Source organism: Solanum lycopersicum, chromosome 7, assembly GCF_036512215.1.
Source record: "Solanum lycopersicum chromosome 7, SLM_r2.1".
Classification (NCBI taxonomy): Eukaryota; Viridiplantae; Streptophyta; class Magnoliopsida; order Solanales; family Solanaceae; genus Solanum; species Solanum lycopersicum.
In genome coordinates, this window is record NC_090806.1 from 63986229 (window position 1) to 64010826 (window position 24598).

General features: G+C 31.0%; 4 protein-coding genes across 8 annotated transcripts; all 4 read right to left on the reverse strand.

The window, feature by feature from the left end:
- Positions 1–2387: 2387 nt before the first annotated feature.
- On the reverse strand, positions 2388–6594 carry LOC101244303 (putative F-box/FBD/LRR-repeat protein At4g03220). Its single transcript, XM_004243778.5, has 3 exons — positions 3826–6594; positions 3258–3443; positions 2388–2802 (listed from the first exon to the last, which is right to left on the reverse strand). Exons 1-3 carry the CDS (start codon positions 4939–4941, stop codon positions 2497–2499), a joined length of 1608 nt encoding a protein of 535 aa, XP_004243826.2. The 5' UTR covers positions 4942–6594; the 3' UTR covers positions 2388–2496.
- A 2369-nt stretch (positions 6595–8963) lies between these two features.
- LOC101266044 (pentatricopeptide repeat-containing protein At2g30780) lies at positions 8964–18394 on the reverse strand. Of its 5 annotated transcripts, none has more exons than XM_069287057.1 (5): positions 17565–18394; positions 15575–16950; positions 15393–15460; positions 15233–15285; positions 8964–9725 (listed from the first exon to the last, which is right to left on the reverse strand). In XM_069287057.1, exons 1-2 carry the CDS (start codon positions 17961–17963, stop codon positions 15835–15837), a joined length of 1515 nt encoding a protein of 504 aa, XP_069143158.1. In that variant the 5' UTR covers positions 17964–18394; the 3' UTR covers positions 8964–9725; positions 15233–15285; positions 15393–15460; positions 15575–15834. The 5 variants fall into 5 exon arrangements, with proteins under 5 accessions (XP_069143158.1, XP_025887846.1, XP_010323785.1 ...); XM_026032061.2 differs by lacking the exon at positions 8964–9725 and adding an exon at positions 14863–15163; XM_010325483.4 differs by lacking the exon at positions 8964–9725 and having other exon boundaries at positions 14863–15285.
- LOC101266533 (calcium-binding protein KRP1) lies at positions 9167–9517 on the reverse strand. The gene has a single exon (XM_004243379.5). It carries the CDS (start codon positions 9515–9517, stop codon positions 9167–9169), a length of 351 nt encoding a protein of 116 aa, XP_004243427.1.
- A 493-nt stretch (positions 18395–18887) lies between the features above and the next one.
- Positions 18888–21968, reverse strand: LOC101244016 (purple acid phosphatase 5-like). The gene is given in 9 exon segments (XM_004243777.5): positions 18888–20096; positions 20187–20308; positions 20404–20624; positions 20713–20851; positions 20929–21155; positions 21266–21377; positions 21478–21693; positions 21811–21836; positions 21839–21968. Coding segments are annotated over 9 exon segments (1383 nt in total). The 5' UTR covers positions 21963–21968; the 3' UTR covers positions 18888–19900.
- Between the last annotated feature and the right edge of the window lie 2630 nt (positions 21969–24598).

Below are 24598 nucleotides of genomic sequence, written 5' to 3' on the forward strand. Positions count from 1 at the left end.
GTACTTAGTTTCCGCTATGAACAGAGTTTTAAGAAGGATCAGACCATAAAGGTCTATTGTGTATAATTTTTACACATCAAACTCGTAACTTTCTAGTCATACTATAACAATAATTTTACCAACTACTACAAATTCGCAAAAAAAAATCAAATCGACATGTGGACCATAAAATGGATATGAAAAGCATTTAAACATATGTAATTGACTCTTTTATCTTTTGTATATTTATTTTTGTTGGTTAGAAATGACTTGTTGCACGCTTTCATTAAATAGGCACAAGTACTTAGCTATAAATGCATGAAGCCAAAAAATGTACAACTGTTTTCATGCATGTAATGTCCACCTAAAAATCAGACAACTTCCTTAGTTTCTTCTCAATTGTCTTTGCTAATTGCTATATGACAAATTGACCTCACTCTTGTCTTGTCAAATATATATATATATGGTTTCATAGTCCCTGTGGATTTATTGCAACAGCTAGCTGTAACCACACACTCATAATTTTCTTATACTTTTTTGTCTTGTCTTTAATTAATTTTCAATATCATGAGTAGTTTAATTATTGGATTTTCTTTTCATTTTTCCCAAATATGTATATTGACCAAGTATTTTTTTAGTTGTATGAATAGTGGTCATGAATTCATTGGTTTGATCTCTAGTCTTTGTAACTTTTTTGAGTTTCACATAGTACTAAAGGTCATAAGTGGTTTCTTATATGGTCTTTTTAGTTTTTGAAGTTGAGTTAATTATCTAATTAGAAAAACGTATATATTATATTTTACCAAACGTAAAGAGATTTTAAGAAATTTCCAAATATAATTAGAGTTTGTGAAGTTTGCCTTGTATCCGACAAACAATAATTTTTGAAATTCGTATTGTATCAATGATATATATAACAGTTTCTGAAATTTGCTTTATGTCAGTGATATATACAATAATTCAACTGATATAATATCACTGATTGATACACCGTGAATTTCAAAAATTGTTGTATCACTTATAAAGGGCTTATTTATATGGTTTTTGTCTCATCTTAATTTCAATATGAGTTGCTTATTAGATTATTTTTTTTCTTCATTTTTCCTGATCATTGACTAATATCAGTTGATAATTGGAATGGAATATGATGATTTCTCCATAAGTCTGTTGGTACTTATGGGTTAGCAAAGTTAGCCCAATAAAGATTTGGCCCACCCAATCCAGCTCTTTGAGAATTGGTCTGGATTATGTGGCCCAAATTATTAATTTATAAGAAAAAAGGGATAATTGTATAGAATGACAAACTAATAATATAAAATAAATATAGTAGCTACCCTTTGATTTATTTGTGTTCCATGACAAACTGTTTGCCAGTCCCTCTCTCCCTCATATTCTCGCTCTCCACTCTCCCTCTCTCGCTCGCTTATTCCTGTCGCTCGCCTCTCTCGCTTTATACAATAAAATTGTATAAATTGTGTTTCCAATTGTATAAAGCGAGAGAAAATTGTATAAACGCATGCAAATACATATATCTTTGTCCTATGCACTTATAATTATTCAATACAAATATTTTCCTGCCCAAGTCTCTTTTGCCTTTCCGTTTTATACAAATTCAAATTGTATATAATTTCTCTCTATCTCGTTTTATACAATTCGATTCAATTGTATTTTTCACTGCACAAGTCTCTTTTGCTTTTCTCTCTTTCTCATTTTATACAAATTCAAATTGTATATAATTTCTCCCTTTCTCATTTTATACAATTCATTTATGCCTTTCTCGCTTTCTCGTTTTATACAATTCAAATTCTATACAATTTCTCTCTTTCTCGTTTTATACAATTCGCTTCAATTGTATATGTATAGCGAATTATACATATATAAGTTTGCAATGGAGCGCAATTATGTAAACTTTTCTATAGCATACAAATATAAATTTTATGTTTGCTATATGTGAAAGTTGCCCGTATCTGGGAAAACATAACAAATCTCACTTACCTCCCTAGCTCCCATCACACTCTCCACTCTCCTTATGTAGTATTTGGTATCCTAGATGCACGTAAATTACACCAAATGCGTATAAATACATATATTTAATGTGATTTGCATGTATTTGAGATACATAACAAATCTTGATCGGACTCCCTCCCTATTCCCTTGTCTCTCTCCTTATGACTAATTAAGTTAGGCTTAATACAGTTGATCTCCTCAGCTTGTAGACAAATTCCTTTTTACATATTTATACCAAACTTTATCCTAATTGTGTTTAATACATACCTTATTCATGCCTAACCACGGGCCAATAAAGTATGCCACATGTAAAAACTCGAGCAAATTTTTTTTTTAAAGAAGATACATACTTTACATTAATTGAGATAATAATGTATATTAAGTCAATTAAGCCATGACCATGAAATTCCAAATGTCCAACCATAAGTCTATAAATTTTGATATAATTCAAAAATAAAATGAAAGAACTACCCTTTGTTTAAATCTTGGAAGTTATACATAGCTCTAAGTTTACTTGAACACAATCTTAGCATTACAAGATGCTTTAGAAAACCCCATTATTTGTGATTTGATTTTTTCTCTATGAAGTGAGTCTCTTGATTTGGAAAGCTCAGCTACACACAAGAACATTTCTTGCAACACTTTTCCATGCTTCAACAAAAACTTCACTAAACTAACATCACTTTCACACTCTGAAAATCCATGTATCTTCACTACTTTTAGATGTTGAAGGAAAGAATTCATAGCATTACTTTGTGACTCCCAAAATCTTTCTTCACCTGAGTTTGACAATTGCCATAGGTCCCTATTCCATTTCTGAAAATTTGTACAAGACAAAATGTGTGAGCTAGGCTAAACATCAATGTAATGAGAAATGTATATTCATAGTTTAAAGATTTGTACGTTTGGTCTGAGGTATAAGGTATAAGTTATAGGGACTATTTTATTTTGCATTTGGTTGGAGGTATTAGGTAGACCTGAGATTATTTATACCTTTCTATACATGATGAAACAACTTATCCTGAGATAACTTGTTTCCAAACAAAACACATCCCTAGTCTCCAAACTTATAGTTTTCTAGCGTGACGCTAGTGTTCTTGACAACGTATAGTTTTCTAGCGTGACGCTAGTGTTCTCGATAACGTAGTGTATATATATTGCATAAGATTGAGATAATTTAATTGGTGTGATTTTTTAGGTTTACGTACCTGGTTACTCTTTTGCACGAACAATTAAGATGAATATTTTATTGTTGAATGAATATTTCTTACCCTTCTTTGAATGTTGTGTTCATTGGTAATGTTGAGAATGAGTGTATTAGTAGCTGGAGAACTCCTAAAGAGATTTGCTAATCCTGGAATGTTGTGTTTGTGGAATCCTGTGTGCAACTCTAACGATTTTAGTTCACTAAAAGGACGTAATGATATTCCTGCCAAGTGATTATTCTTCGATAGAATCTGCGACAAAAAATATAATCACGAGAGATCAGAGTTCAAATCATGATACAAAGTAAAACGAGTCATAACGTAAATGTAACAATAATTTATAGGCCTAATGAAAATTTAACAACAACCATTTGGTCTAATAATCAATCAATATTTACAAGAGAATGTCTAGTGATCAATGAACTGAACTAAAAACATATGAAAGACCAAGGCTCGAATTTAAATAGCTTTTAAGTCTTGATAGACCGAGTTACACAATTTCTATGCTAGTGAAAAGGTTAATAAACACCAAGTTATGAGACAAAATTAAACGTCACACGTATAGAAGAGGCCAAAATAAAATATCACACATCAAATAAAAACATAGAACTTGGTAAATGAATAAAAAATATACCTCAACACTTGGATTTTCAAGAACTAATGAATGTGAATGAGAGAGGCCAGACAAGAAATCATTGACACTTCGAAGCTTCATTGTACCAATATCCTCAAGAAGAACAAAAAACCCAACAAAAGCCTCAATCAGACAAGTCAAATCCTCCAAACAACTTTGGTCCGTTATAGTATTATTCGACCAAACAATACTTTTTAGCCTTGGACCAACAATCTTAACCTCAGTACCACTAGTATACGAATCAAAACAACTCTTAACACTCAATTTCTCCAATTTTGGACACATTATATCTAAATTCTCCAATTGAAAACAATTTTCAAGATTTAAATTCGCGAGTACACGACAACTTACATGTAAGTAAGTTAGCCCCGTACAACCATCAAGACTCAATTTTTTAAGCAACGGGAAAGATGTCTCCGTGAATAAATCACGTAACGAAGGTTGTTCGTACATAATTAGACACGATAGTGACAATGAAAATAAATTTTTGAACCCATTTTTCATAATTGATGAAGGTGGTAACCTAAATCCTGGATATTTTGACTTTAAATTAAAAACTCTTAAAGATTCACTAGTTATAGCACTTCTTGGAAAATTGAAATAATCATTAGTGGCTACTTCAACGTCAAGTTCCTGGACATTGTGCTTAACAGCGCCACGTATCAAGGCGTTTAGACGTGAAAAACTCAAATTTGCATGAAATCGGAGTACTCTGATCCCTGAATTTTTTTCGCGAAAAGATAACACTTGATCTATGAAATCAGCACCTCCGGAACTAGTACAATTTGCGTGGAATTTTTTGTAATTGTTACGGACGTATGAGCTGACTTTTGAGGTTAAGTTATAATAACCTGATGAAGATGATGTTGATGGGACATTGATTGTTGTAAAATCGAGATCTGGGAATGTGTGCCATATGTGCCTCCATCGCTTAGAAAGTACGCTAAGTTTGGCGATGGATTTGATTGGAAGGAAGAAAAGAATGTGGTGAATGACCGCGTCAGGGAGATCACTGATGCGGTCTTCACCACATGAAAAACTCGCGTAAATTTCATGAAGAAGCCTTTTTTTCTTAACGGATCTTGTTTCCATTAGAATGATCTTTTTGTTCTTCATCTAAAATATCAGATTGAATTACCCTTTTTCTTCTCTAATTTAGATGAAATGAAAGAGTGTGTTGTTAGGGTTAGTTAAGAGTTTGAAAGTTTCAAAAAGAGTGAAAAAAGAAAGAGAAAAAAATTTCTAAAAAAGAGTGAAATACTACTATACTTAGTGCGGGAAGGACGCTAGAGTTTGTTTTAATTCAAAAACATTTTAAAAATAGTATATTGTTACTAACTTTTAGTATAACGTTTGGTTGTAAATTTATAAATCGAAGACATTAATAAAATGAGATACTTTTCATATTTTAGACATTACCTTTAGTATAATATATTTCTATTCTTATATATTGTAATCAATTTAATACATCGAATCAAATATTAGATAAGAAATAAGCCCATAGCTTAATATTATTGATACACTATATATTCAATTTTATAAATATACGTTCTATCAATCAACTCTTAAATACACTATAAAAAATGGAGTATAATTTTTAGAGACATATTTAATGACAATTAAGCTATTGTTGTTAACAATACGATAAAAGTTTTTTTTAAAAAAAACCATGGTTCCCCTTTTCTTTTGTTTCTTTTTTTTTTAAACCATGGACAGCTTATGCATTTAAATGGATTTTAATAGACGTTCCTGTTTTGGATTAAAATAATTGAAGAAAATACACCGTTATGATCATTTCATTAAACTCGGAGAGATCTCAGATTAAAAAGGCATATTTTTCTCATATGATCTCCAATCTCTATTCTTTAAAATGAATTTAAGTAGTAATAATAATAATGTATAGTGAAACTGAAAAATAAAATAAAAATTACACTATTAGTTCAATGTAACCAGCTACAATAAGATTTTTTTTTTCAAGTTATCATATCTTGCAATTGCAAGAACATTTATTTTCGTTATAATTAAATAATCAAACCTGATGATTGTAAAAATCTATAGACCAATTATATAAACTGATCTTTTAATGTTTTGACATCGCATTAATGAATAAAATTTCAAAAGAATGAACACCTAATTTCTTACTATATCATTTGTGCAAAAAAAAAAATATAGTACGAAGGATAGAGGTTTCTATATTTGTGTTTTTTATGGTCTCATCCTTTTGTGGGTGCTTCTTGTGATGAAATATCTATGGCAGTTTGATGAATTTTTTTTTATAGTAACTTGACAAAATAAGTACAATTCAATCCATTGTATAGCATAGGGATTATGACTCATAATTTGAGCCAAAATGAATATTTTAAACTACGTCTAGTTAGAGACGTCAAAATGAGATTAGTCCATAAGGTCGGCTCATCCCAATTCGTTATTGGGTAGGGTTAAAATATGATTTTTCAAGCTTATTGCCATTTAAAATTAGGTCTTATAAGCCTGATATGACCATATAAGTCCTTGGTCCTAACTTACAGAAATTTCACTAGCTATGATCTAATGTTTTAGATGCACGCTATGTTGTAATAGTATAAATCTTACCAAACTTTGATGTGTCCAAATACATGTATCTCGAGATACATGAACTCAAAATTAGGTGTAATTTATTTTGAATACATTCTCTCATAGTGGATTCGCATGTATCTATGATATATTGATGAATCACATGCCCTTGTCTCCCTCCATCTCGCTCGCCACTCTCTAATCTCGTTTGCGTATCTGGGATGCATCACACCAGGTAAGTGTATGTCGAATATCTATTATCTTAGATACATGTTATATGTTTTGCTAGTGTTATTGAAACAATACCATTATTTGACATATTTAATTTGAAAATTCTCGTTTATTTAATATCATATTATTTTGAATTTGGAAAGAACAAAAACAAGATTGGCCTGCCCCAGCCCGTAACCTTTCTAGGATTGGATTAAATCGAACATTTTCAAACCCTTCCAATGAAGGTCGACCCTCTCTAGCCCATCAAATTGTTTTGTCCACAGAGCTTGGACCGGGTGGAGCTGGACAACCTCTTCTCGAGAACTATATCTATTCATACAATGTTATCGAAGTTGAAATGAAGATATGACTTTAATATAATCTGATTAAAAGTGCATTTAAGCATATTTTAGTTGGGCCTGTGGTTAGAGTTTCATAATTGGGCTGGTGTCTCGAAGCACGCGATCACCTCGAATCGTTTATGGTTAAATTTTTTTTACATAGATTATAAATAATTTCATTAAAGATAAAAATAATAGTTTAAATTAATTTATTTTTAATTATGAAAAGATAATATTTTTACTAAAAACAAACTAAAAATAAACAAATATGACATAAATTGGATATACAGAGTATGTCTTTTGATCCTTAGGAGTTAGGACCAAATTTTTTGCCTTCAATTTTTACTATCACGTTTGTAATTGGTGATCACATGAATATCATAGAAAATTTCAGTAACTAATCTAATTGATTATGATTTCTCACCTATAACCTTAATTGTCTCTACTCTTATAAAAGGGGATTTCCAATTTTTTACATTTTTAATATTTGAAGCTAAATGCATTTCCTAAAATTAAACATTTCATAGGACAATAATTTTGAGTTGAATAAGTTGATACCGTGTAAAAGAAATATATTCATATATTTTCTATTAACTCGAGAAAAAACTTGAATTCTTATCGAAAAAAGAAAATTTTTGGTCATTGAGAAATTAAATAAGAAAAAAATTGACTTTATTACATCTTGTAAGAATAAAGATTAATATATCAATCTTCCCAAACACTACTAATAGGAATCTCTTCGGATAAATATCAGTCCAATTTATATGTTATATTATCACATGATTAAATAAACATCCACGTGATTAAATGTTAATCTTGCTCAATATTATTATTTTGGGTAATGCTTAATAATCAGTAAAATTCGATCAGAATTTGTCCAGAAATTTAAAAAGTCTATAATATTTTTTTCATTTAAAAAATAAAATGATGTTTTTTTCTATTTTTTTTAAATTAAAAGGTATGAAAGTAAAGCATAAAAATATTTAAAAAAATAAAATAACATATTTATTATACCGCTAATAAATATTTGAAAATGAACAAGCAATTAGGAACAGGAAAAGTAATATTATATTCGAAACACACATTAAATTAGTATTTAAATATTTCGTCTTTAAGTATAATATTTTGAGAATACCCACATTCGGACTTTTATATGTTCAATGTTTTATAATAAATTCATCAATTTATAACTGTGAAAAAGAGTCGATATTCACACACAGATAGACATAATTTCACTTCAAATTGTTGCATCTTTATTCTTTACCTAACAAGTCGATGGCCCGGAACAGGATCGGCTAAGTTCAGTAACAAATTAGCTCGGAACGCTCTACTTAGGGGTACGAAAAAGCTAGATCAAACACCTTTTTTAAAATCGAAAAATCATGACCCAAAGGCGAGCCCATATTAAAATAATAACACATTGATTTAACGTCTAATTTTATTTTTAAAAATTCTACGCACATCAGTGTCATTATCATAACTAATTCAGTTAGCAGCCCATTATCCGATTGTTTAGCCAAAATTTTTTTAGAAGCAGCCAGCAAAGCATATTTTTAGTCGCTTCCATCCAAAACAAATGTCAAGAAGACAACAAAGTAAGGTAGCAATAAAAGAAAAAAAAATAATAGGTGTGAATTGTTGAAATTTATCACTTTTCCACTCAATTTACAGTTTTGCTTGGTGAAGAAATTCAATCTTATATTATGTAAATTTAAATGTATAAACTAAAGTTCACCGATCTATAGTATAAAATTTCAACTTTTAGCACATGTATAAATAAATTTAAGAATGAAGTAAAAGAAAAGGTGAACAAACCTAGCTTAGAAGTTGGAATCAATTATTAACACGCAGAAGGGTTGTGCTCGTGCCCCCCTTTCTTGCTAAAGTCCGGACTAAAATCGGACGAGAAGGTCTCACCTTTAGTGTCGGGGTGAGGCCTTCTCGATCCGATTCTATTATCGTTCTTCTTAGGACTCATTTTGTTTTTCTAATTTTTTAGAAAAAAATAATGATTCTTGAAGAAGATAGAGATTACAAAGAGCATGTATATTAGGGTAAGAAACCAAATCCCCAATTCTTGTTTCCAATTTTTTTACCTTCCAAATTACACCATGAAACAAGTCAATAATCAAGAAAAAACTAAGTTACACATAGTTTTCCCTTTTTTATCAGAGTCTCAAATTGAGTTATACAAAGACTACAAAATCAAAAAAAATAAAATTCACCTATCTGAATTAGCTTTTAAATTCATGTTGCAGAGCAATTTCAAGCAAATCTTGAGATTGTTCCATCAATTGAGGACTCAATCTAAACATAAGTACACAAAACTCCATCTGATCAAGATGACCATCTCCATTCAAATCACCTTCTCTTAACATACTCATCAACTCGTCATCTCTCAAATTTTGTAACCCAAGAAGTGCTGAATTCTTCTTCAAACTCTCAAAAGTTATAACCCCTCTTTCCTTATCCATTAATAGCCTAAACCCATTACACAGCTCTCTAATTAAACCATCCCCACCAAGCTTATTTGCCATCATAGGCAACATATCTTCAAAATCATTTGCTTTTGTAGTACCAGCCATTATTATCTTCTTGATTGTTTTTTTTGCCCCCTTTGATTGATGATGATGAAACAATATAATGATGATTTTTCTCTAGATATAGGGGTGGGGGTAAAAGAGAGTGGGTATGGGGATGACAACCAAATCACAGAGATTTTAATTGTTGGTCGGCTTTAGGTTTATTGAAGACTGCAATTGCCTCACTGTTTCTCAGAAGAAACCTGTCAGCCTGTCATTATTAAAAGGGCAATTACAGTCATTTTACATAAGGATTAAAAATCTATTTTTTTTTTGTATTCCATTGTCCCCCTTGACCTGTTCCATACTGCTAGGAGAAATTTTGGGAGAATCTTTATTTTCATTTTTATAATGTTACCTACTCTTTCTATTTCAAATTTATTCGTCTGATTTTAACTTAATACGAAGAGATGGTTTTTTAGCAAAGAACTATACTTTATACGTTGTTATACGAATTTTCTTATTTATTATGTCAAATCTGCTTTGGTTACTTTTTTATGATCGGTTTGATTATGAGATATGGTATTATGATATAGAATCATAAGATGAATTTGATGTTTTGTTTGGATATGTAATATGGAATTTTTGTGCTCTATATTTTCTCATAAACATAAAAATCTCATAAGTTTGTAAAATTATTAAAATAGTCTCATTTGTTTATTCCATCTTATCGAATAAAAAATAATTAAATCGCATAATAAATTATTATAAAGATATTTGTAATCTGCTTAAGTAATTGTTTCATCTAGCTTTAATTTAATAAAAATAATTGAACATAAATTGTAGTGTGCGAGTTTTTAATATAATCCTCCCACATAGTATCAATAATTTCTCAAGTTGAACTTGCATTTCTCGATCATGTGACTGAGAAGACGAACCAACATTGTTACTTTAAGGCATTTGTTGGTCAATATCATTCGAACTAGATTTTCATGTTTAAAGACCATAAATATTTTTATACTTTAACAATCGGTACTTGTGTAAGTTTAAGTGTCTATATGTTGGTGAGAATAATAAATTTTATGTTGATAAGAATAATAAATTTTAAAAAGTAATGATGTGATTATAAATTTTATTTACATATAAAATAAATGGTTAGTAGATATAAATGTGGGTTTGTTTTAATAAAATATAAGCTTGTTGATTAATTTTTGTATTAAAATATCTCAAATCACATAATTCCATATCATGCTTTTTGGAGAATATGGAATCACATCTCATGACATGGAATAATAAGATGGAATCAGCGTGAAATCGCATGTCGAAACGCTGATTTCATCTCACGATATTATATCGTGATATGATATCGCATAGCCAAACACCTACTTAGATTTTGAAACCTTTAAATTTTAGTTTCACCGCTGACTTGTTATGATTTAAGAGAAGGAAAAAAGTTAAAATCTTAAACTAAAAATAGTTTAAATATATTAAAATATTTTTTAATTTTAGTTCATAAACGTGTCAAAGTAAAAATTAAAATGAAAAATCCATCAAAAGAGACATCCTAATTTTTAAAATAAATTATATTGGTTTGATATTTGTTTGTCTTGCTAGGCAGGGAATTGTTTATATTGCTAAGTGGAGTCACATGATTGGTAAGATTGTTGTTGGGTAGCAAGGGGACTTGTGGTGGAAACTTGGAAGCTTGAAAAGGATCCATAGGAAAGTTCTAACAAACTTACCTAAATTCCTTTGTTATGTTCATGAACATCAAATTAATATTATAACTACTCTTAAGTAATTATGTAAGCTTTAATTTAAATTGAAAATAGTACTTCTCAAAAAACCCATTTTAGATATATACTGTTAATTGACTAGATACGATGTTTACGATAATAACTAACACATATTTATATTTGTAATAGTATAAGAGATATATTATGAATAATTTTTCTATTTTTACAAGATAAAAATAAAACACATTTATATCGTTCCCGAGATATTTTGTTGTTGCAGTAATAGTAGAAGAAATATTAATTTTGTAATGATTAAGAATTTAATTTGATAGATTTGACATCACACTAAGCCTTACAAAATTGAATATAAGACTGTTTTGTCTAATATTTATAGTGTCAAAATATGAAAAGATAAATTTTAAAAAGGACAATGATAAATTGATAATTACAAACCCAAAAATCCAAATCAATGTAGTACAACTAGGACATTATTTTTCTTATTTTTAAATGCGCTTTTTTAGAATATTTTTTACAAAAGTACTTTTGAAGAAAAAACAAACCGTATTTGATCAATTTATTTGAAAAATACTTTTGATAAAAATTTGCCTTTTATTTTTTCACTTAAAACGTACTTTTGAGAGTTAAATTACGAAAAAAATAAGTATCAATGTAGTCTTAATATTAAGCTCATATTATAGAGACAAATTATTTTAAATGAGTATTATAATTAAATTTTTATTTTTGTCAAAATTAAAAGCCACATATTCAAATTTTCAAATATTTTCAATTAATTTTATTTATAGATGAATAAAGATAAAGTAAATATTGATATAATATTAAAATGATAATTTAAAAATAATTAAAATATAAAATAAAATAAATTTTTAAAACAATTTCACAAATTAAGTGACTACATACAAAATTAACACCACAAAAATAAATAAATATAGATATATTGATAAATATGCATATATAGCGTAGATAGTTTGATATTGAAATAGATAATTTTTTGCTTCCACTTCTAATTTTTAAGAAGTAGAATTTTTTAGCGTATGCTTTCATTTAAAAGTAATTTTATTTTACTAATTAGCCAAACACAATAATTTTTTAAAAATATATATAATTTCTTCTCAGAATAAAATAATTTTGATCTTCAAACATTAATGTCAAACAGTCTCTAACTAAAGTATATTCTAAACAATGATCCATATATACTATCTTTTACTGAACAACGATTTATAACACAAGAAAATAATCTATTTTTTGTGCATATTATCCATAAGATCCATTAATTAACGTGTATATTATCCAACAAGATCCATTTCTTTAGGCATTCTTGCTTCTAATTATGATTATGCATGCATGCAGGTTAATTAGTTCCTAATTAAACTATTCTATTCACATAATCTTGAGAAGCAGTATTAATAAGTACTCCAAAGGTATTTATTGAGATTGTAAATGTTGGGGTAATAGACAGCTAGAATATCAATTAAAGGATTGTTAATTAAGTTTGATAGCTAAGGAAAACTGTGGCGTTAAATTTACATAATTGCTATCGACATTAAATTTGACCAACGGAATAATATTTAGGAGCGCGTATAAGTAATTTTGAATTTTTAAATATTATTTTGTTATCGTAACAAATGAATTCGGTATGATTTGATATCTTGTAATATAGTAAATTGATAATATTAATTTGTTCAACTTTGACTAAACTTGAATACTCAATAATATAATAAAGAATTATAATTTTAAATTTTCATGATATTTCTCAATTTCATATATATATGTATGTATGTATGTATGATAAAGCAGAAAAGGTTCTATTAATTTCCAATAGATATTAGAATAGACGTTAGTTGACTTGGTCATCCTTCCATTTTTATTTTTCAATATCAACACTTATATACCGTATGTATTTTTTATTATCAATTGCAGAAAAAATTGTATAAAAATATAATTTATTGTAATAATGAACTCATCATATTTTTGAAATATTCTTTTAAACGATCTACATGAAAATAAAGTCATCCTTTTGTTGTTGATAGAAGAACAAGAAAAGGATGAAATTTCCTAGTCAGACAAAGGACATTGGAAACCTCTAGAACTCAAGTCTAGGAAGTTGCCTAATTATTTAATTTTTCTAGTCTTTAGGAAGACCATTTATCACTTGGGTTGGCGTGCAATTTATATATTATTCTAATCTATATTAGAAAATTATTTTTCTGCCTAATAGCACTAAAATTACCTTATTTTTATATAAAGAAATTAGAGTAGAATTAGACTTGTTTAATTAACGTTATTTTGCTAAAGCAAGTTTTAAAATGACTAATGGTTTCAAGAAAGAGAAAAGTGTGCAAAGACTTTACACAAAAATCTTTATGGAGATTTGTCTAATTCATTATTTTGGTCTTTTATTCCCTTCACATTATTAGCCTTCATTTTTATTTTTTTTTGCTATAGAAAAATAGCAGATACGGTTAGCATTGTTCTGATAAGCATCTTCAATTATTCGATTTTCCCTATCAAACACAAAAGAAATGGCATTTTTAGTCACTATAGACTTTAGCATGTTATCTTTTTTTTTAAAAAAAAAATGGGGCCGAGGAAGGAAAGGAGATTACAAAATGCAAAATCGAACTCTCATCAGTGAAAATTCAAATAGTCAACCATCAAGGTGATTATTTTCCGAACTATTAGCATGTTATGTTAATAGATAAGTGATCATCAATTAACCAACTCCAATTTTAAATTTTTAATGAAAATAGATCAAATTATCCAGTATTAAAACCTTAAGAAATGGATCTTGTTGGATAATATGAACGCTAGTCGTTATTTAAAACGTGATCCTAATCAATGCAATTACTCTTTCCCTGTGTTTGGATAATTTGTGTTGTGAGTTTTAAAATAACAAATAAATAAAAAAGAAAAGAGGAAATAAGGTAACTAGGGGGTCTTATACTTGTAGCTATCCATTTTAATATTCATGTTTCAACAAAAATATTTGATCTAAAATAATTATCATTTTAAAACATCTAAGACATGATTTTTTTTCATACTCGATAAATAAGAAAAGAGATTAATATAGTAAAAAAAAACTACAAATAATTAAGTTAAATTACTTTTTTAATTAACAAAATTAAAATATGACAAAGAAAATGAATTAGTAATTAGTAGGACTTGGTCACCTTTCATTCTTGATCTGAATAATGAAAATAAAGCCATCCTTTCTCATCACAATTTTTTGTAGAATTAAAAAGAAGAGAATTTCAAAGCCCCAAAAGGACTTGGAAGTTGCCTAATCATTCTGCTTTGCACGAAGACAAGTTTACTTGGTCATTCTTATCATGCAATTTTTTCCAATGTTGGATACATTATAAACCAATTTTGTTTAAAGCTTTCAAGAAAGCTGTCTCTTGGGGACATAGGTCTCATGTCATATTACTTGGGCCTAGAAGTGAAGCAAACGGAGAAAGACATCTTCATATCTCAAGAAAGATATATAAAGGAGATTTTGAAGTTCAACATGTTCTGCAACCTCATTAACACCCCAAAGGAAAGTGGAAAAAAGTTGTGAAAGTTTGATGATAGAGAAAAGGTGGACTATGTTCAAAAATCTCATGGAAAGTTTGAGGTACTTGACCTGTACAAGGCCAGTTATGCTCTTTGCAATTGTAATAGTAAGTCGCTTCATTACTCTTAAATTACAGCAACACAGTCATTTGAGAAAAGGAGCAACATTTATTGTAGAAAAAAAATAAGACTGATATTTGTAAACCAACACTAGAATAGAGGAAACACAATGAAGAGGGACAAATTAGGGATTTTCAAGGAGTGTAGCTCTTCCCAGATATTCATAATGTTTCATATGAATGAATGCATCAAACAACAACCTCTGGAAGGCCATTAAGATACTTGATTCATGAAACAGAATCATCTTCATTATTATTCGTTTTTTCCTTTAGAATCAAAACTGTAAACCCAGATTTGAATTTAGCAAGCAGGCAGGAAAAAGACGTGATAGAATATCAGTGAAACTCACCGATCAGAGGCAGTGGAACAACATAAATCTCCAAGCGAGTGTAGAGACAGAATCTAGAAAGAACAACCAAGAACAGAGAGCAGTAGTTATTGCCAGATTCAGACTTGTATAAATAAAAGGTACTAGACGAAAAGTCAGGATAGTAGAAGAAAGAACATACAAACAAAGTTAGTAGTGGATAGATGATGCTAAGACCCAGACAAGCTGGATGGCGATGAACCAAAAAGGCTGTAGAAGATTTAGAGCCACAAATAAAACAAGATAGAGAAGTGATACATGGCAAATTACTTTGATGTTAAAAGGCATGGTATATAGTTAAGTACTATGAGAAGTCTAAAATACCCTCAATTTGAATTATATTGGCAATAAGCAGACATGTTGTTCGCACGTGCTTGAATTAACTCTTCTATATCATAGAAATGCTTTCATCACTTGAGATTTTAGCCTGTAATATCAGAAACAAGAGGGAACAAGCAAAAGGAGAAGAACAAAATGGACTATCATCTGCTGCTTCATCAAAATCCCAAATTCCAACAATACTACAATGGGGTTAACCGTCATAAAACTATGATGGAAGGAAATCGAACAACGAATTACCAACTTCATCCATTTATAGGAATTCCATATCCATGCCTGCACATAATACCCAAGACCTGATGAAGTTTATCCCTTTCCCCCCAAGTTTTGTAGGCTTTAAGTAATATCCAAAGTGTTTTCTTTGAGAAGTCCAAATTCACTTTATCCATCTCGCTAAGAACTTTCTCCATTTCAATGAGTCGCTTTTGTGATGAATACATAACCATCTTGCAGTGGTAAAGGGACCTGCATATTTTCCAACCAGCACATTCTGCACGGCTAACAAAATTAGCAAGTTTGTCCACTGCATTGTTTCGGAAGTAACTTGAAATGATGCAATGCATGACACCAACAGTTGTGACGGATGTGTTACAGCTAAAGGCTTCATTTATTGAATTTTCCATCTGGTCTAACAGATCTTCCTTTGCATACAAACATATCAATATGACATTCAACCAAGGCCTATAATCATCTTTAGGAATCAACCTCATCAATTCCTCAATCTTTTGAACTTTATTTACATCAGAACTTTTACTATAAGCACATATCATAGATCGAATTAATGGGATTCCATATCGATCAACATGACCTTTGACAAGCTCATACATTTCTTCCATATTTTCCAACTTACCAGAATGTGCATATCCTCGAAGCATCAATAAATGGGTAGTGAGATCAGGTTTGATACTTCCTGCCTTCATGATTCTATATGTCTTCTCCACATCATCCCACATCCACGCTGTGATATACCCAGCAATTAAATAGTTGTACGTACCAACATTTGGGCAGATACCCAAATCATTTATTTCCCGTAAAGTTGCCGCCATGTGATCTATCAGCATTAATCTTCCAAACACAGAGATCAGTATGTTGTATGTTACAATAGTTGGAGTACATGTTGCTTCCCTCTTCAAGTCTCGAAAAACTGATTGACACTTAACAGCCAAGCCATTGATCATATATGCAGTCATAAGGGCATTATATAAAGAGGTCGACTTGAGTCGCTTGTTAGAAGCCTCCTTGAATAGTTTGGCTGCAAGATCAATATTCTTTAACCTTCCAGCCATAACAATAGCCTTGGAATACTCCTCAACTGTCATGGGACTCCAGCAATCCAATTGTCTTCTTCTCCAGTCGAAAGCCTGATAGAAAATAGTCAAACTTTGTTTACTTTCTCAATGAGGAAAAATTGGCGGAAATCATAGACTTAATATCATCTCTTAGGTAAAAGGCATACAAGAATATTCTTCAACTGTGGCTAGTAGAAAGGCACCAAAATACTATTGATTAATTGAAAGAAGGATTGTTTGATGTTTACCAAAAGAAGAAGAACTACTCGTCTTTCATCCAAAAACTCAGTTCCGTTTTATCCCCCGCCTAATTTACATAATCTAATCATAAAAGTTGTATTCACGCAATAACTCTATGATGTCTCAACTTAATTGACCTTTGCAGGGAGGGCAGATCCATCCTCGTAGATATGAATCCATAACTTCAAAATCATAACAGATAAACGGTAAGAACCTTATTCAAATCCTGGATCCGCTTCTGTTTGCAAAATCAACAAGTCCTCTTTGACCACAACTCAATTCATATATTTGTTTTATCATATCTTTTTTGTTCAAAGATTGGTGACTATCGAGATTTATATAGTTTCTAACATACAAAAGAATAATCACATTCACTTCAATCATTGCAAAACAAAATAGATTCAGTTATAACGAGGATGATATGTTGCATACAGAAAGAGAATCACCTGGACCGCTAACCCGGGCGAAGATTTTAGCTGCTGTAAGAGCTCAACAACTGCAGAACCATCTGCATACCTACTAAACAACGAAACCCCTTTATCTGCTAATATTTTCTCAAACATTTCAGCATCACCACTGTATGCTAACAATTCATCCTTTAAATGTGAAACTTTTTCTCTCATATCTTGGTTGACCAAAGAATCGGCAGGACTCCGCCTGTCTGCAAATAAAGTAAATACATGTGGCCAGGCGGCGGGTTTGGAAGAAGATGATGGCTTGCTTGCTAATCCTCTGATCCACAACGTATTAGCTGAACCTCGTCCGATTGTATAACATGATGAAAACTTTTGGAGAACTGCTTCCTTCTGTAAAACATCATGAATTCTCCATACCGTCTTCATCATTGACAATTGACAAATAAGTAGAGAGGTATCCTAATTTTACATAAAAATACAAAAAATGTAAGCCAACTTTGAGGTTTTCAAACGGCTAAATCAGTTCATTTTGCAGCTTAGATAACAACATCCACCGCATCACTAATTAAATCCAATTTCAACATTTATTTCAAAAGCCGTATACTATTCAAATGAAATAATTCCAAACGCGACGGGAGACGGCGGAAACAGAGCGGAAGCAGGCAGGCGGAGGCGGTGGCACCGGTGCAGAACTTTGTTTGTCTCCGGAGACTTTCTATGTCAGTCTCGGTGAAGTGAGTGAACAGATGAGATTAGGGTTGGAAGCTCAAACCCCCAATATTTTTTCCAACAAACAAATACGTACACAATCGGTATATTTTGTAAAAATTTCATTGCAAGTCCTTTTTATTCTCCCATTTACTTAACACACCCTATATGTTTTGTTTTTCTAAACGAAAAGCCACTATTAGATAATTTTCAAGAAAAAATTATATAGTACTTCTCTTATATTATGATTTAATATTAAAATGCATATATCTAAAATTTTAGTCATACATGAAATTTTTTTTTAAGAGTGTCAATTGAGTCTGTTAATTTGTTGTATTGTGAAAAATTAATGTTTAAGATTTGTTATTTAATAACGAAACATATGCTTAAATTTTAAGTTTGGTGTTATGTAGTTGATTATGCTGGACATATATAAGAATGACTTTCTCGTTAGTAATTCAGATGATTTTTTTTTATTCGCACTATTTTCATTCGAGAGAAGGCTTTCTATCAAATATTTTTTCATATTCAGAACTCGAAATTGAAATTAAATGACATTTTGCTTGTGTTCGTGCAATGTTAAGGGCCTCCCCCTTTTCGTAACATTTTTATCACATTAGTAACAGAGTAAATATGTCACTGCGATCCAATATCATTTTTGGTTACTGAAGAAGTACAAGACTTTTATGAAATTTAACATCATATTATGAATAGGAAAATGTATAATCTTTGTTGAGGATCCATTTTTATAGTTTCCATTGGCAGAAGCAGAGAGAGCACATTCCAACAAACAACAATATCATTTTGCTGATGACAGATTGTACTCTCTCTCTTCTGTCAATAGAATTTCTCACTTTGAATCCTCAACCAAATCTCATATGTAAATAAACTATACTGATAGCATGAAAAAAATATTTACATTGTCAATGTATGTAGCTAAACAACAACAACAACCTACACCTAAGTCTCAAACGAGTTGTGGTTGGCTATATAAATTTTTCGCCTTTTCTTTAAGCCCAACTCATATCATAATATAAAGAAAGAACACTTAGCTAAAGAGTAGTAGTGAGGGGGGTGAAGATTATAGTTACAAATGGTCAATTTATAGTGAAGACTAGAAGAGCCAAAGAGGGGCAAAAGATTTTAATTCTCTGTTGGCTAATATTTTGGAAGGTACTTTGTATTTAGAGAATCTACTAATTAAAGGCAACAATAAGTGAAGTTCATTTTCATGTATATTTATTACAACATCTTATGATATTGGACAGAAGTAACCTGTAATACATACTGAATTTATATGGAATTAGTGTTGATGATAATGAACCTCCAAAGACAAAATTGATGTTATATTTATCTATTTCTAGTGTTATAGATAATGACTTGATGTGACACTGCCAGTAATATTTAGTAGTGGAGGAGAGTTTTATTTGGTTAAAGATGAAAATGAAAAAAAGAATATTTGAAAATTGAAGTTGAAAGAAAAAAATCACTAAGATTGAAAATAATCTTCCACCTATAAGGGTTCTCTTTGTTCTATATTAGTTGTCACGTTTTCCTCTTACATGGTCTTTAAGAAATTAGTACCCGACAAACTAATCTAATAGAACACATGGTTTCTAGGAAAATAATAACTGCACTACCTACCAAACATGTTACTTTCAAGCCATAGAGCTGGATTCCTTTTTAGGATAGCAGTGTCTATTGTAAATCCACAAAGAATCTGCTGCAACTCGTTCACTGTCTTGGTTACGATGCCAAGTATAATAGGCGTGAGTCCTGTTCTTAATTTCAAGAACCGCGTGCCCAAAACTAGCTTCACGATAAGCTGAGTAGCTTGGCTGTGGTTCTGTAAAACTGCACAAACAAAAACCAGACAGAGTCCCATAAGAAAATCTTCTCATTGCGATGAAATAAAAATGAGATCAGACCGAATAGGAGTCTAACTTGTTGGCAATGCCTTCAATATTTCCACCATCCCCAATTGTTATGTATATAGGAGCGGAAGGATCTTCAATTGGTGTACTCTGTCCATTTGTGATGTTGTACATAACATTTGATACTCGTTCCTACGAAATTGTCCATGCGACATATATTACCATTAATCAAGACCTATACATTGGTTCAAGGATGAAATTTTATAGGATAGAGTTGAGGGGCCAACCGAGCGTTCATAAGAATGAACATGTCCTGCAAACACCATGTCAACCTTGTTCTGAACAAACCAGGACTCAAACATTACTCTCATGCTTTCACCTTCCATGTAATGGTAGTTGTTACTGTTGTACCATGGAGAGTGAAGCAGAACAATTAGCCACGGAGTTTCAGTTCTGTTAACCTTGGCGAATTCTTGTTCAAGCCAACTATACTGTGGAGTATATTTACCTGAACAACATTATATAAGGTCAGTTACTACACAAACTGCGACTATTAGCAAAACATGTTTAGAAAATTGAAGTTATGTAGTTATTACCATAGGCTGAATAAGAGGATAGGACTATTATATAAGTCGATGCACGTTTGATTGAATACCAGAGAGGAGATGTACCCTGAGATGCCTTGTAGGGTACATGATACCTATGTGTGTATGGCTTGAACGGAGTATTTTCACCCTAAAAACATCGAAAACACACTCAAAAAAGAGTTCTTTTTTATGAACTATTAGTAACACATTGAAAGGAAGCATTACAATCTCAGGAGCAAAATCAAGTTCATGATTGCCAGCAGCAGTAATCCAAGGTTGATAGGCAGCACTCTTCTCAATAAAACGGCCAAATGTATCCCATCTCACGTTGTCATGAAAAGGGTAATGATCTGCATATGATAAATCACCAACAAACAACATAGCTTGGCCTTTTGGATTCGACAAATAATGCTCCAACGTTTGATTTGAGTCAAAAGTTTGCCCCAAATCCCCTGCATCCAAGTATATCACATTGTAACAGACAAACAGATATAAAATCCCGAGGCAGATATAGAATTTAAACTTAAAGTTGAACTCGTAATAATTCTTGAATCATGCTCACCAATAATGCCAAATGTGTAAGGAACATCTGGTCCAACTTTTGGCGGAGTTGTGAAGGAGAATGTTCGAGTAGAATTATGTTCTCCCAGTTGATATATGTATGTCACATTATACTGCATTTTGACCCCCCCAAAAAAAAAGAAGTAGAAACAACGTATCTCGAAGAATCAAAAGCAACTAGAAAAAACACAAGAAACTATAGTCTATACATACCTTTAGTCGTTTGATTGTGGCATGATGAATATAACCTGAAGTATAATTATAGTATTTATAAGATGTGGTTTTAGCATGAGCTTTGTGTTTGTGATGATGATGCTTGGTGTTGGCCCCTTCTTCCCAAAAGGTGACATAATTTGATTGGCTTTCTAGTGGTGTTACCCATGAAACAATCACACTTCTTCCTATATGATCTCCTTGTGTTATATGAACCTGCATTATTAATTATATACAACATAACACAATACAGTACCATACAATCTTTATTGGAACAATATGCAATAACCATCCAAACAAATTGCAAAATTAATAAATAAATTGGTAACGAACCTGTTCGGGGGAATTATAACCAGGGGAGGAGGAAAATATTGAATTGGCATGTCAATTGAGGCTTCAGATTTTCTGATATAAGTGCTTGTAACACCTCCATTGCAAAAATCAAAAACTTGTAGCAATAACAAAAATATGACAAGCCTATGCATGTTTAGAGTACTGATATTTGCTTAACCAATAAAGACTCTTAATGTTTAGATTTAACTCTAACTAGTGATTATATAGAATCCCTTAATTATGATGAGTTGAAAACAGAATTCTCTTCTAAGAAACCTTATTTATCTCGAATTTTATTTAGGTTATTTTATGCCTCTTCACTTGTTTAGAATTAATTAATCTTACAGTGGTTGACTTGTAATAGACAGCCCAAAAATAGGAGATAGATATGTAGAAGAATTAGAAGTTCTATGGTTAAAGAAGAAAAAAAAAGGAAAATACTTTTTTATGGAGGAATGATTTTTATTTTTGATTTTTGATTAAAATCTATTTAACGTAAATAAACGAAAAGGAATGAACTTATTTGCAGTTCCAAAGTTTTTCTACTCAAATAAAAGAGGAAAATATATTTAATTGTCTTACATTACAATATAAAACAAATAGGCATAATACATATATTAGACTCTAAACTTGAATTTAAATTTTAACTTCGACCTTCAATTTTCATAATGCACAAATAGACACTTTAACTATTCAACTTTTAAATAAATAAACATATGAGTCCTACATGGCACAATACACGTAGTACAACACGTACGACAAAAATGACATGTAAGATATATGTGTCTATTTATTCAACTTTATACAAGTTCAAGTGTCTATTTGTGCACATCCAAAGTTGAAGGATATAAATGTAATTTAAAATCAAGTTAAAGGACACATTTATGTATTATGACAATTCCTAAGCAAGTTGCTAATTTTTTTATAAATAATTTTTCTAATATTTTGTTTTAACGGATATTAGCTTAGTTGAAATTCAGACAATTGTTTTGTTATGCTTGTTTCAGACCATGCTTTGTTTGCGATGCTTATTAATTTTTCTGTAGGGCTTTGTTGCCCTCTACTATCTATTTAACTAGGCGCAGTTGCTTTTGTCTAAGTATTTATTAACTGTTTGTATTTTTTTAATTAGTTTTTAGGTATGTGAATTACATGGTGTCACACGGGCAGATTACTTCATCTAAATTTCTTGTAAGAGGTTAGCTCGGCGTGATGGTAGTCAACTCCTACTCAATTCAGTTTATTCTGCCTAACGTTTTAAAATATATTTTTTTTCTGCCTTAGATTATTTTTCAGACTTTCAATAAGGAAATCAACACATAAATATACGGACAAACCCAACCTTTATATTTATAATTGAAACAATACAAAGGACTCACTCGTTGGAACAACAATTCTGTTCAACTTCGACTTCGATTTAAGGCACAACCACAAGTTGATTGTTGCATTAGACACTTCTTAAAAACCTCACGTTTTATTCTAAGTGTCTTGATGAAATTCCATACTTAATCTTCCCTCTTTCACCTTAGGATAACAAGTCTATCCTCCTTACTTAGCCAAATTCGTCCAACACACAAGGTTGTCCATTTATAGAACATGTGGCAGCCTTGTGTTTACATTGCATAGTGTTGTGACACATATGTAACATTTGTCAAATGCTTAGCCCACTAAATTAGACTTAAGTTGACATCCTCAACTGATAAGGCATTTCAAATTTCAAATTCAAAAGTTATTACAACATGCAATGAATCTGGACACAAGCGGTTACAAAATGGTAACCGCCACATGTGTTTGGCATGTGACTTGGCTGACTGGATCTCGTTTCTTTGCTGCATTTTCCTTCAATACTTTTGACTCTAATACAATGTCTAAACATGTATAGTCATTGCTTCATCAAAGTTCACCCGAATCCATCCGCACATTTTTCATGTCTGCGCACCATCGACGCCCTGTCGTTGCCTTAGCTTGCTTTGGTCATGTTAACTTTTAATCCACTTGTACCATTTCTAGTTTTCTTACTGCGTTTCATTCATAATTGACAATGCTTCAATTTAGCTCAACTTAATTTTTTCGCATTTGACCAGACCATGTGATTTTCGCATGTCAACTTTGTCTACAACCGATGTCGGTCAGCATCCAAGTCATGCCATGGGTTGTTGCCTTGCCAACTCCCATGTCATGTCCTACCAAAATATTTGAACCCATTTGACCATGCCAATACTCTGCTCACACAACGCATGATTGATTCCACCTACATTTGTCTTTAACAAAGTCATTCATGCCAACCCTTTGCCACGTCCATGTCTATATCGAGTCACTTGGTCAGGACCCTTACACACGGGTACCCCATGTTATTGCATAAAATTTTTGAAATAATACAAATGTAGATTTAAAAGGGGAAATGCAAGTTTAACTAATGAATGGTGAGCTTAGCCATCCAACTTAATTATTGAGTATAAGATGATTAGATATTATTTCAACAATTAAATTTAGTGGTAAAATTATAATGATATTCAACTTTACCCTTTGATTAATTATTATATAATATTTCAACGACATAAAGGGGCGGATCCACATGGCTCGGCAATGGTGCATGTGCATTCGCTAACTTCAAAAAAAATGTTGTATTTATATGTATATATATCTTAACAAACTAGCAAAAAAAAGAATATAATTAACAGTGCACCCATAAATAACATAAATGTGCCCTTGTGTAGTTGATAAAAGCTAGTGGTGGCACTTGCAAGACCCAAGTTCAAACTCAACTAGACCTATTTTATTTTTTTAT

Excerpts from the sequence above, each read along its gene's own strand:
- LOC101244303 (XM_004243778.5), bottom strand. The coding sequence starts at position 4,941 with ATGAAGAACAAAAAGATCATTCTAATGGAAACAAGATCCGTTAAGAAA. Across the intron at positions 3,444-3,825 it reads TTGAAAATCCAAGTGTTGAG|ATTCTATCGAAGAATAATCA; the intron begins GTATATTTTTTA and ends TTTTTGTCGCAG. Across the intron at positions 2,803-3,257 it reads AACACAACATTCAAAGAAGG|AAATGGAATAGGGACCTATG; the intron begins GTAAGAAATATT and ends ACAAATTTTCAG.
- LOC101266533 (XM_004243379.5), bottom strand. The coding sequence starts at position 9,517 with ATGGCTGGTACTACAAAAGCAAATGATTTTGAAGATATGTTGCCTATG.
- LOC101266044 (XM_069287057.1), bottom strand. The coding sequence starts at position 17,963 with ATGATGAAGACGGTATGGAGAATTCATGATGTTTTACAGAAGGAAGCA. Across the intron at positions 16,951-17,564 it reads CGCCCGGGTTAGCGGTCCAG|GCTTTCGACTGGAGAAGAAG; the intron begins GTGATTCTCTTT and ends ATTTTCTATCAG.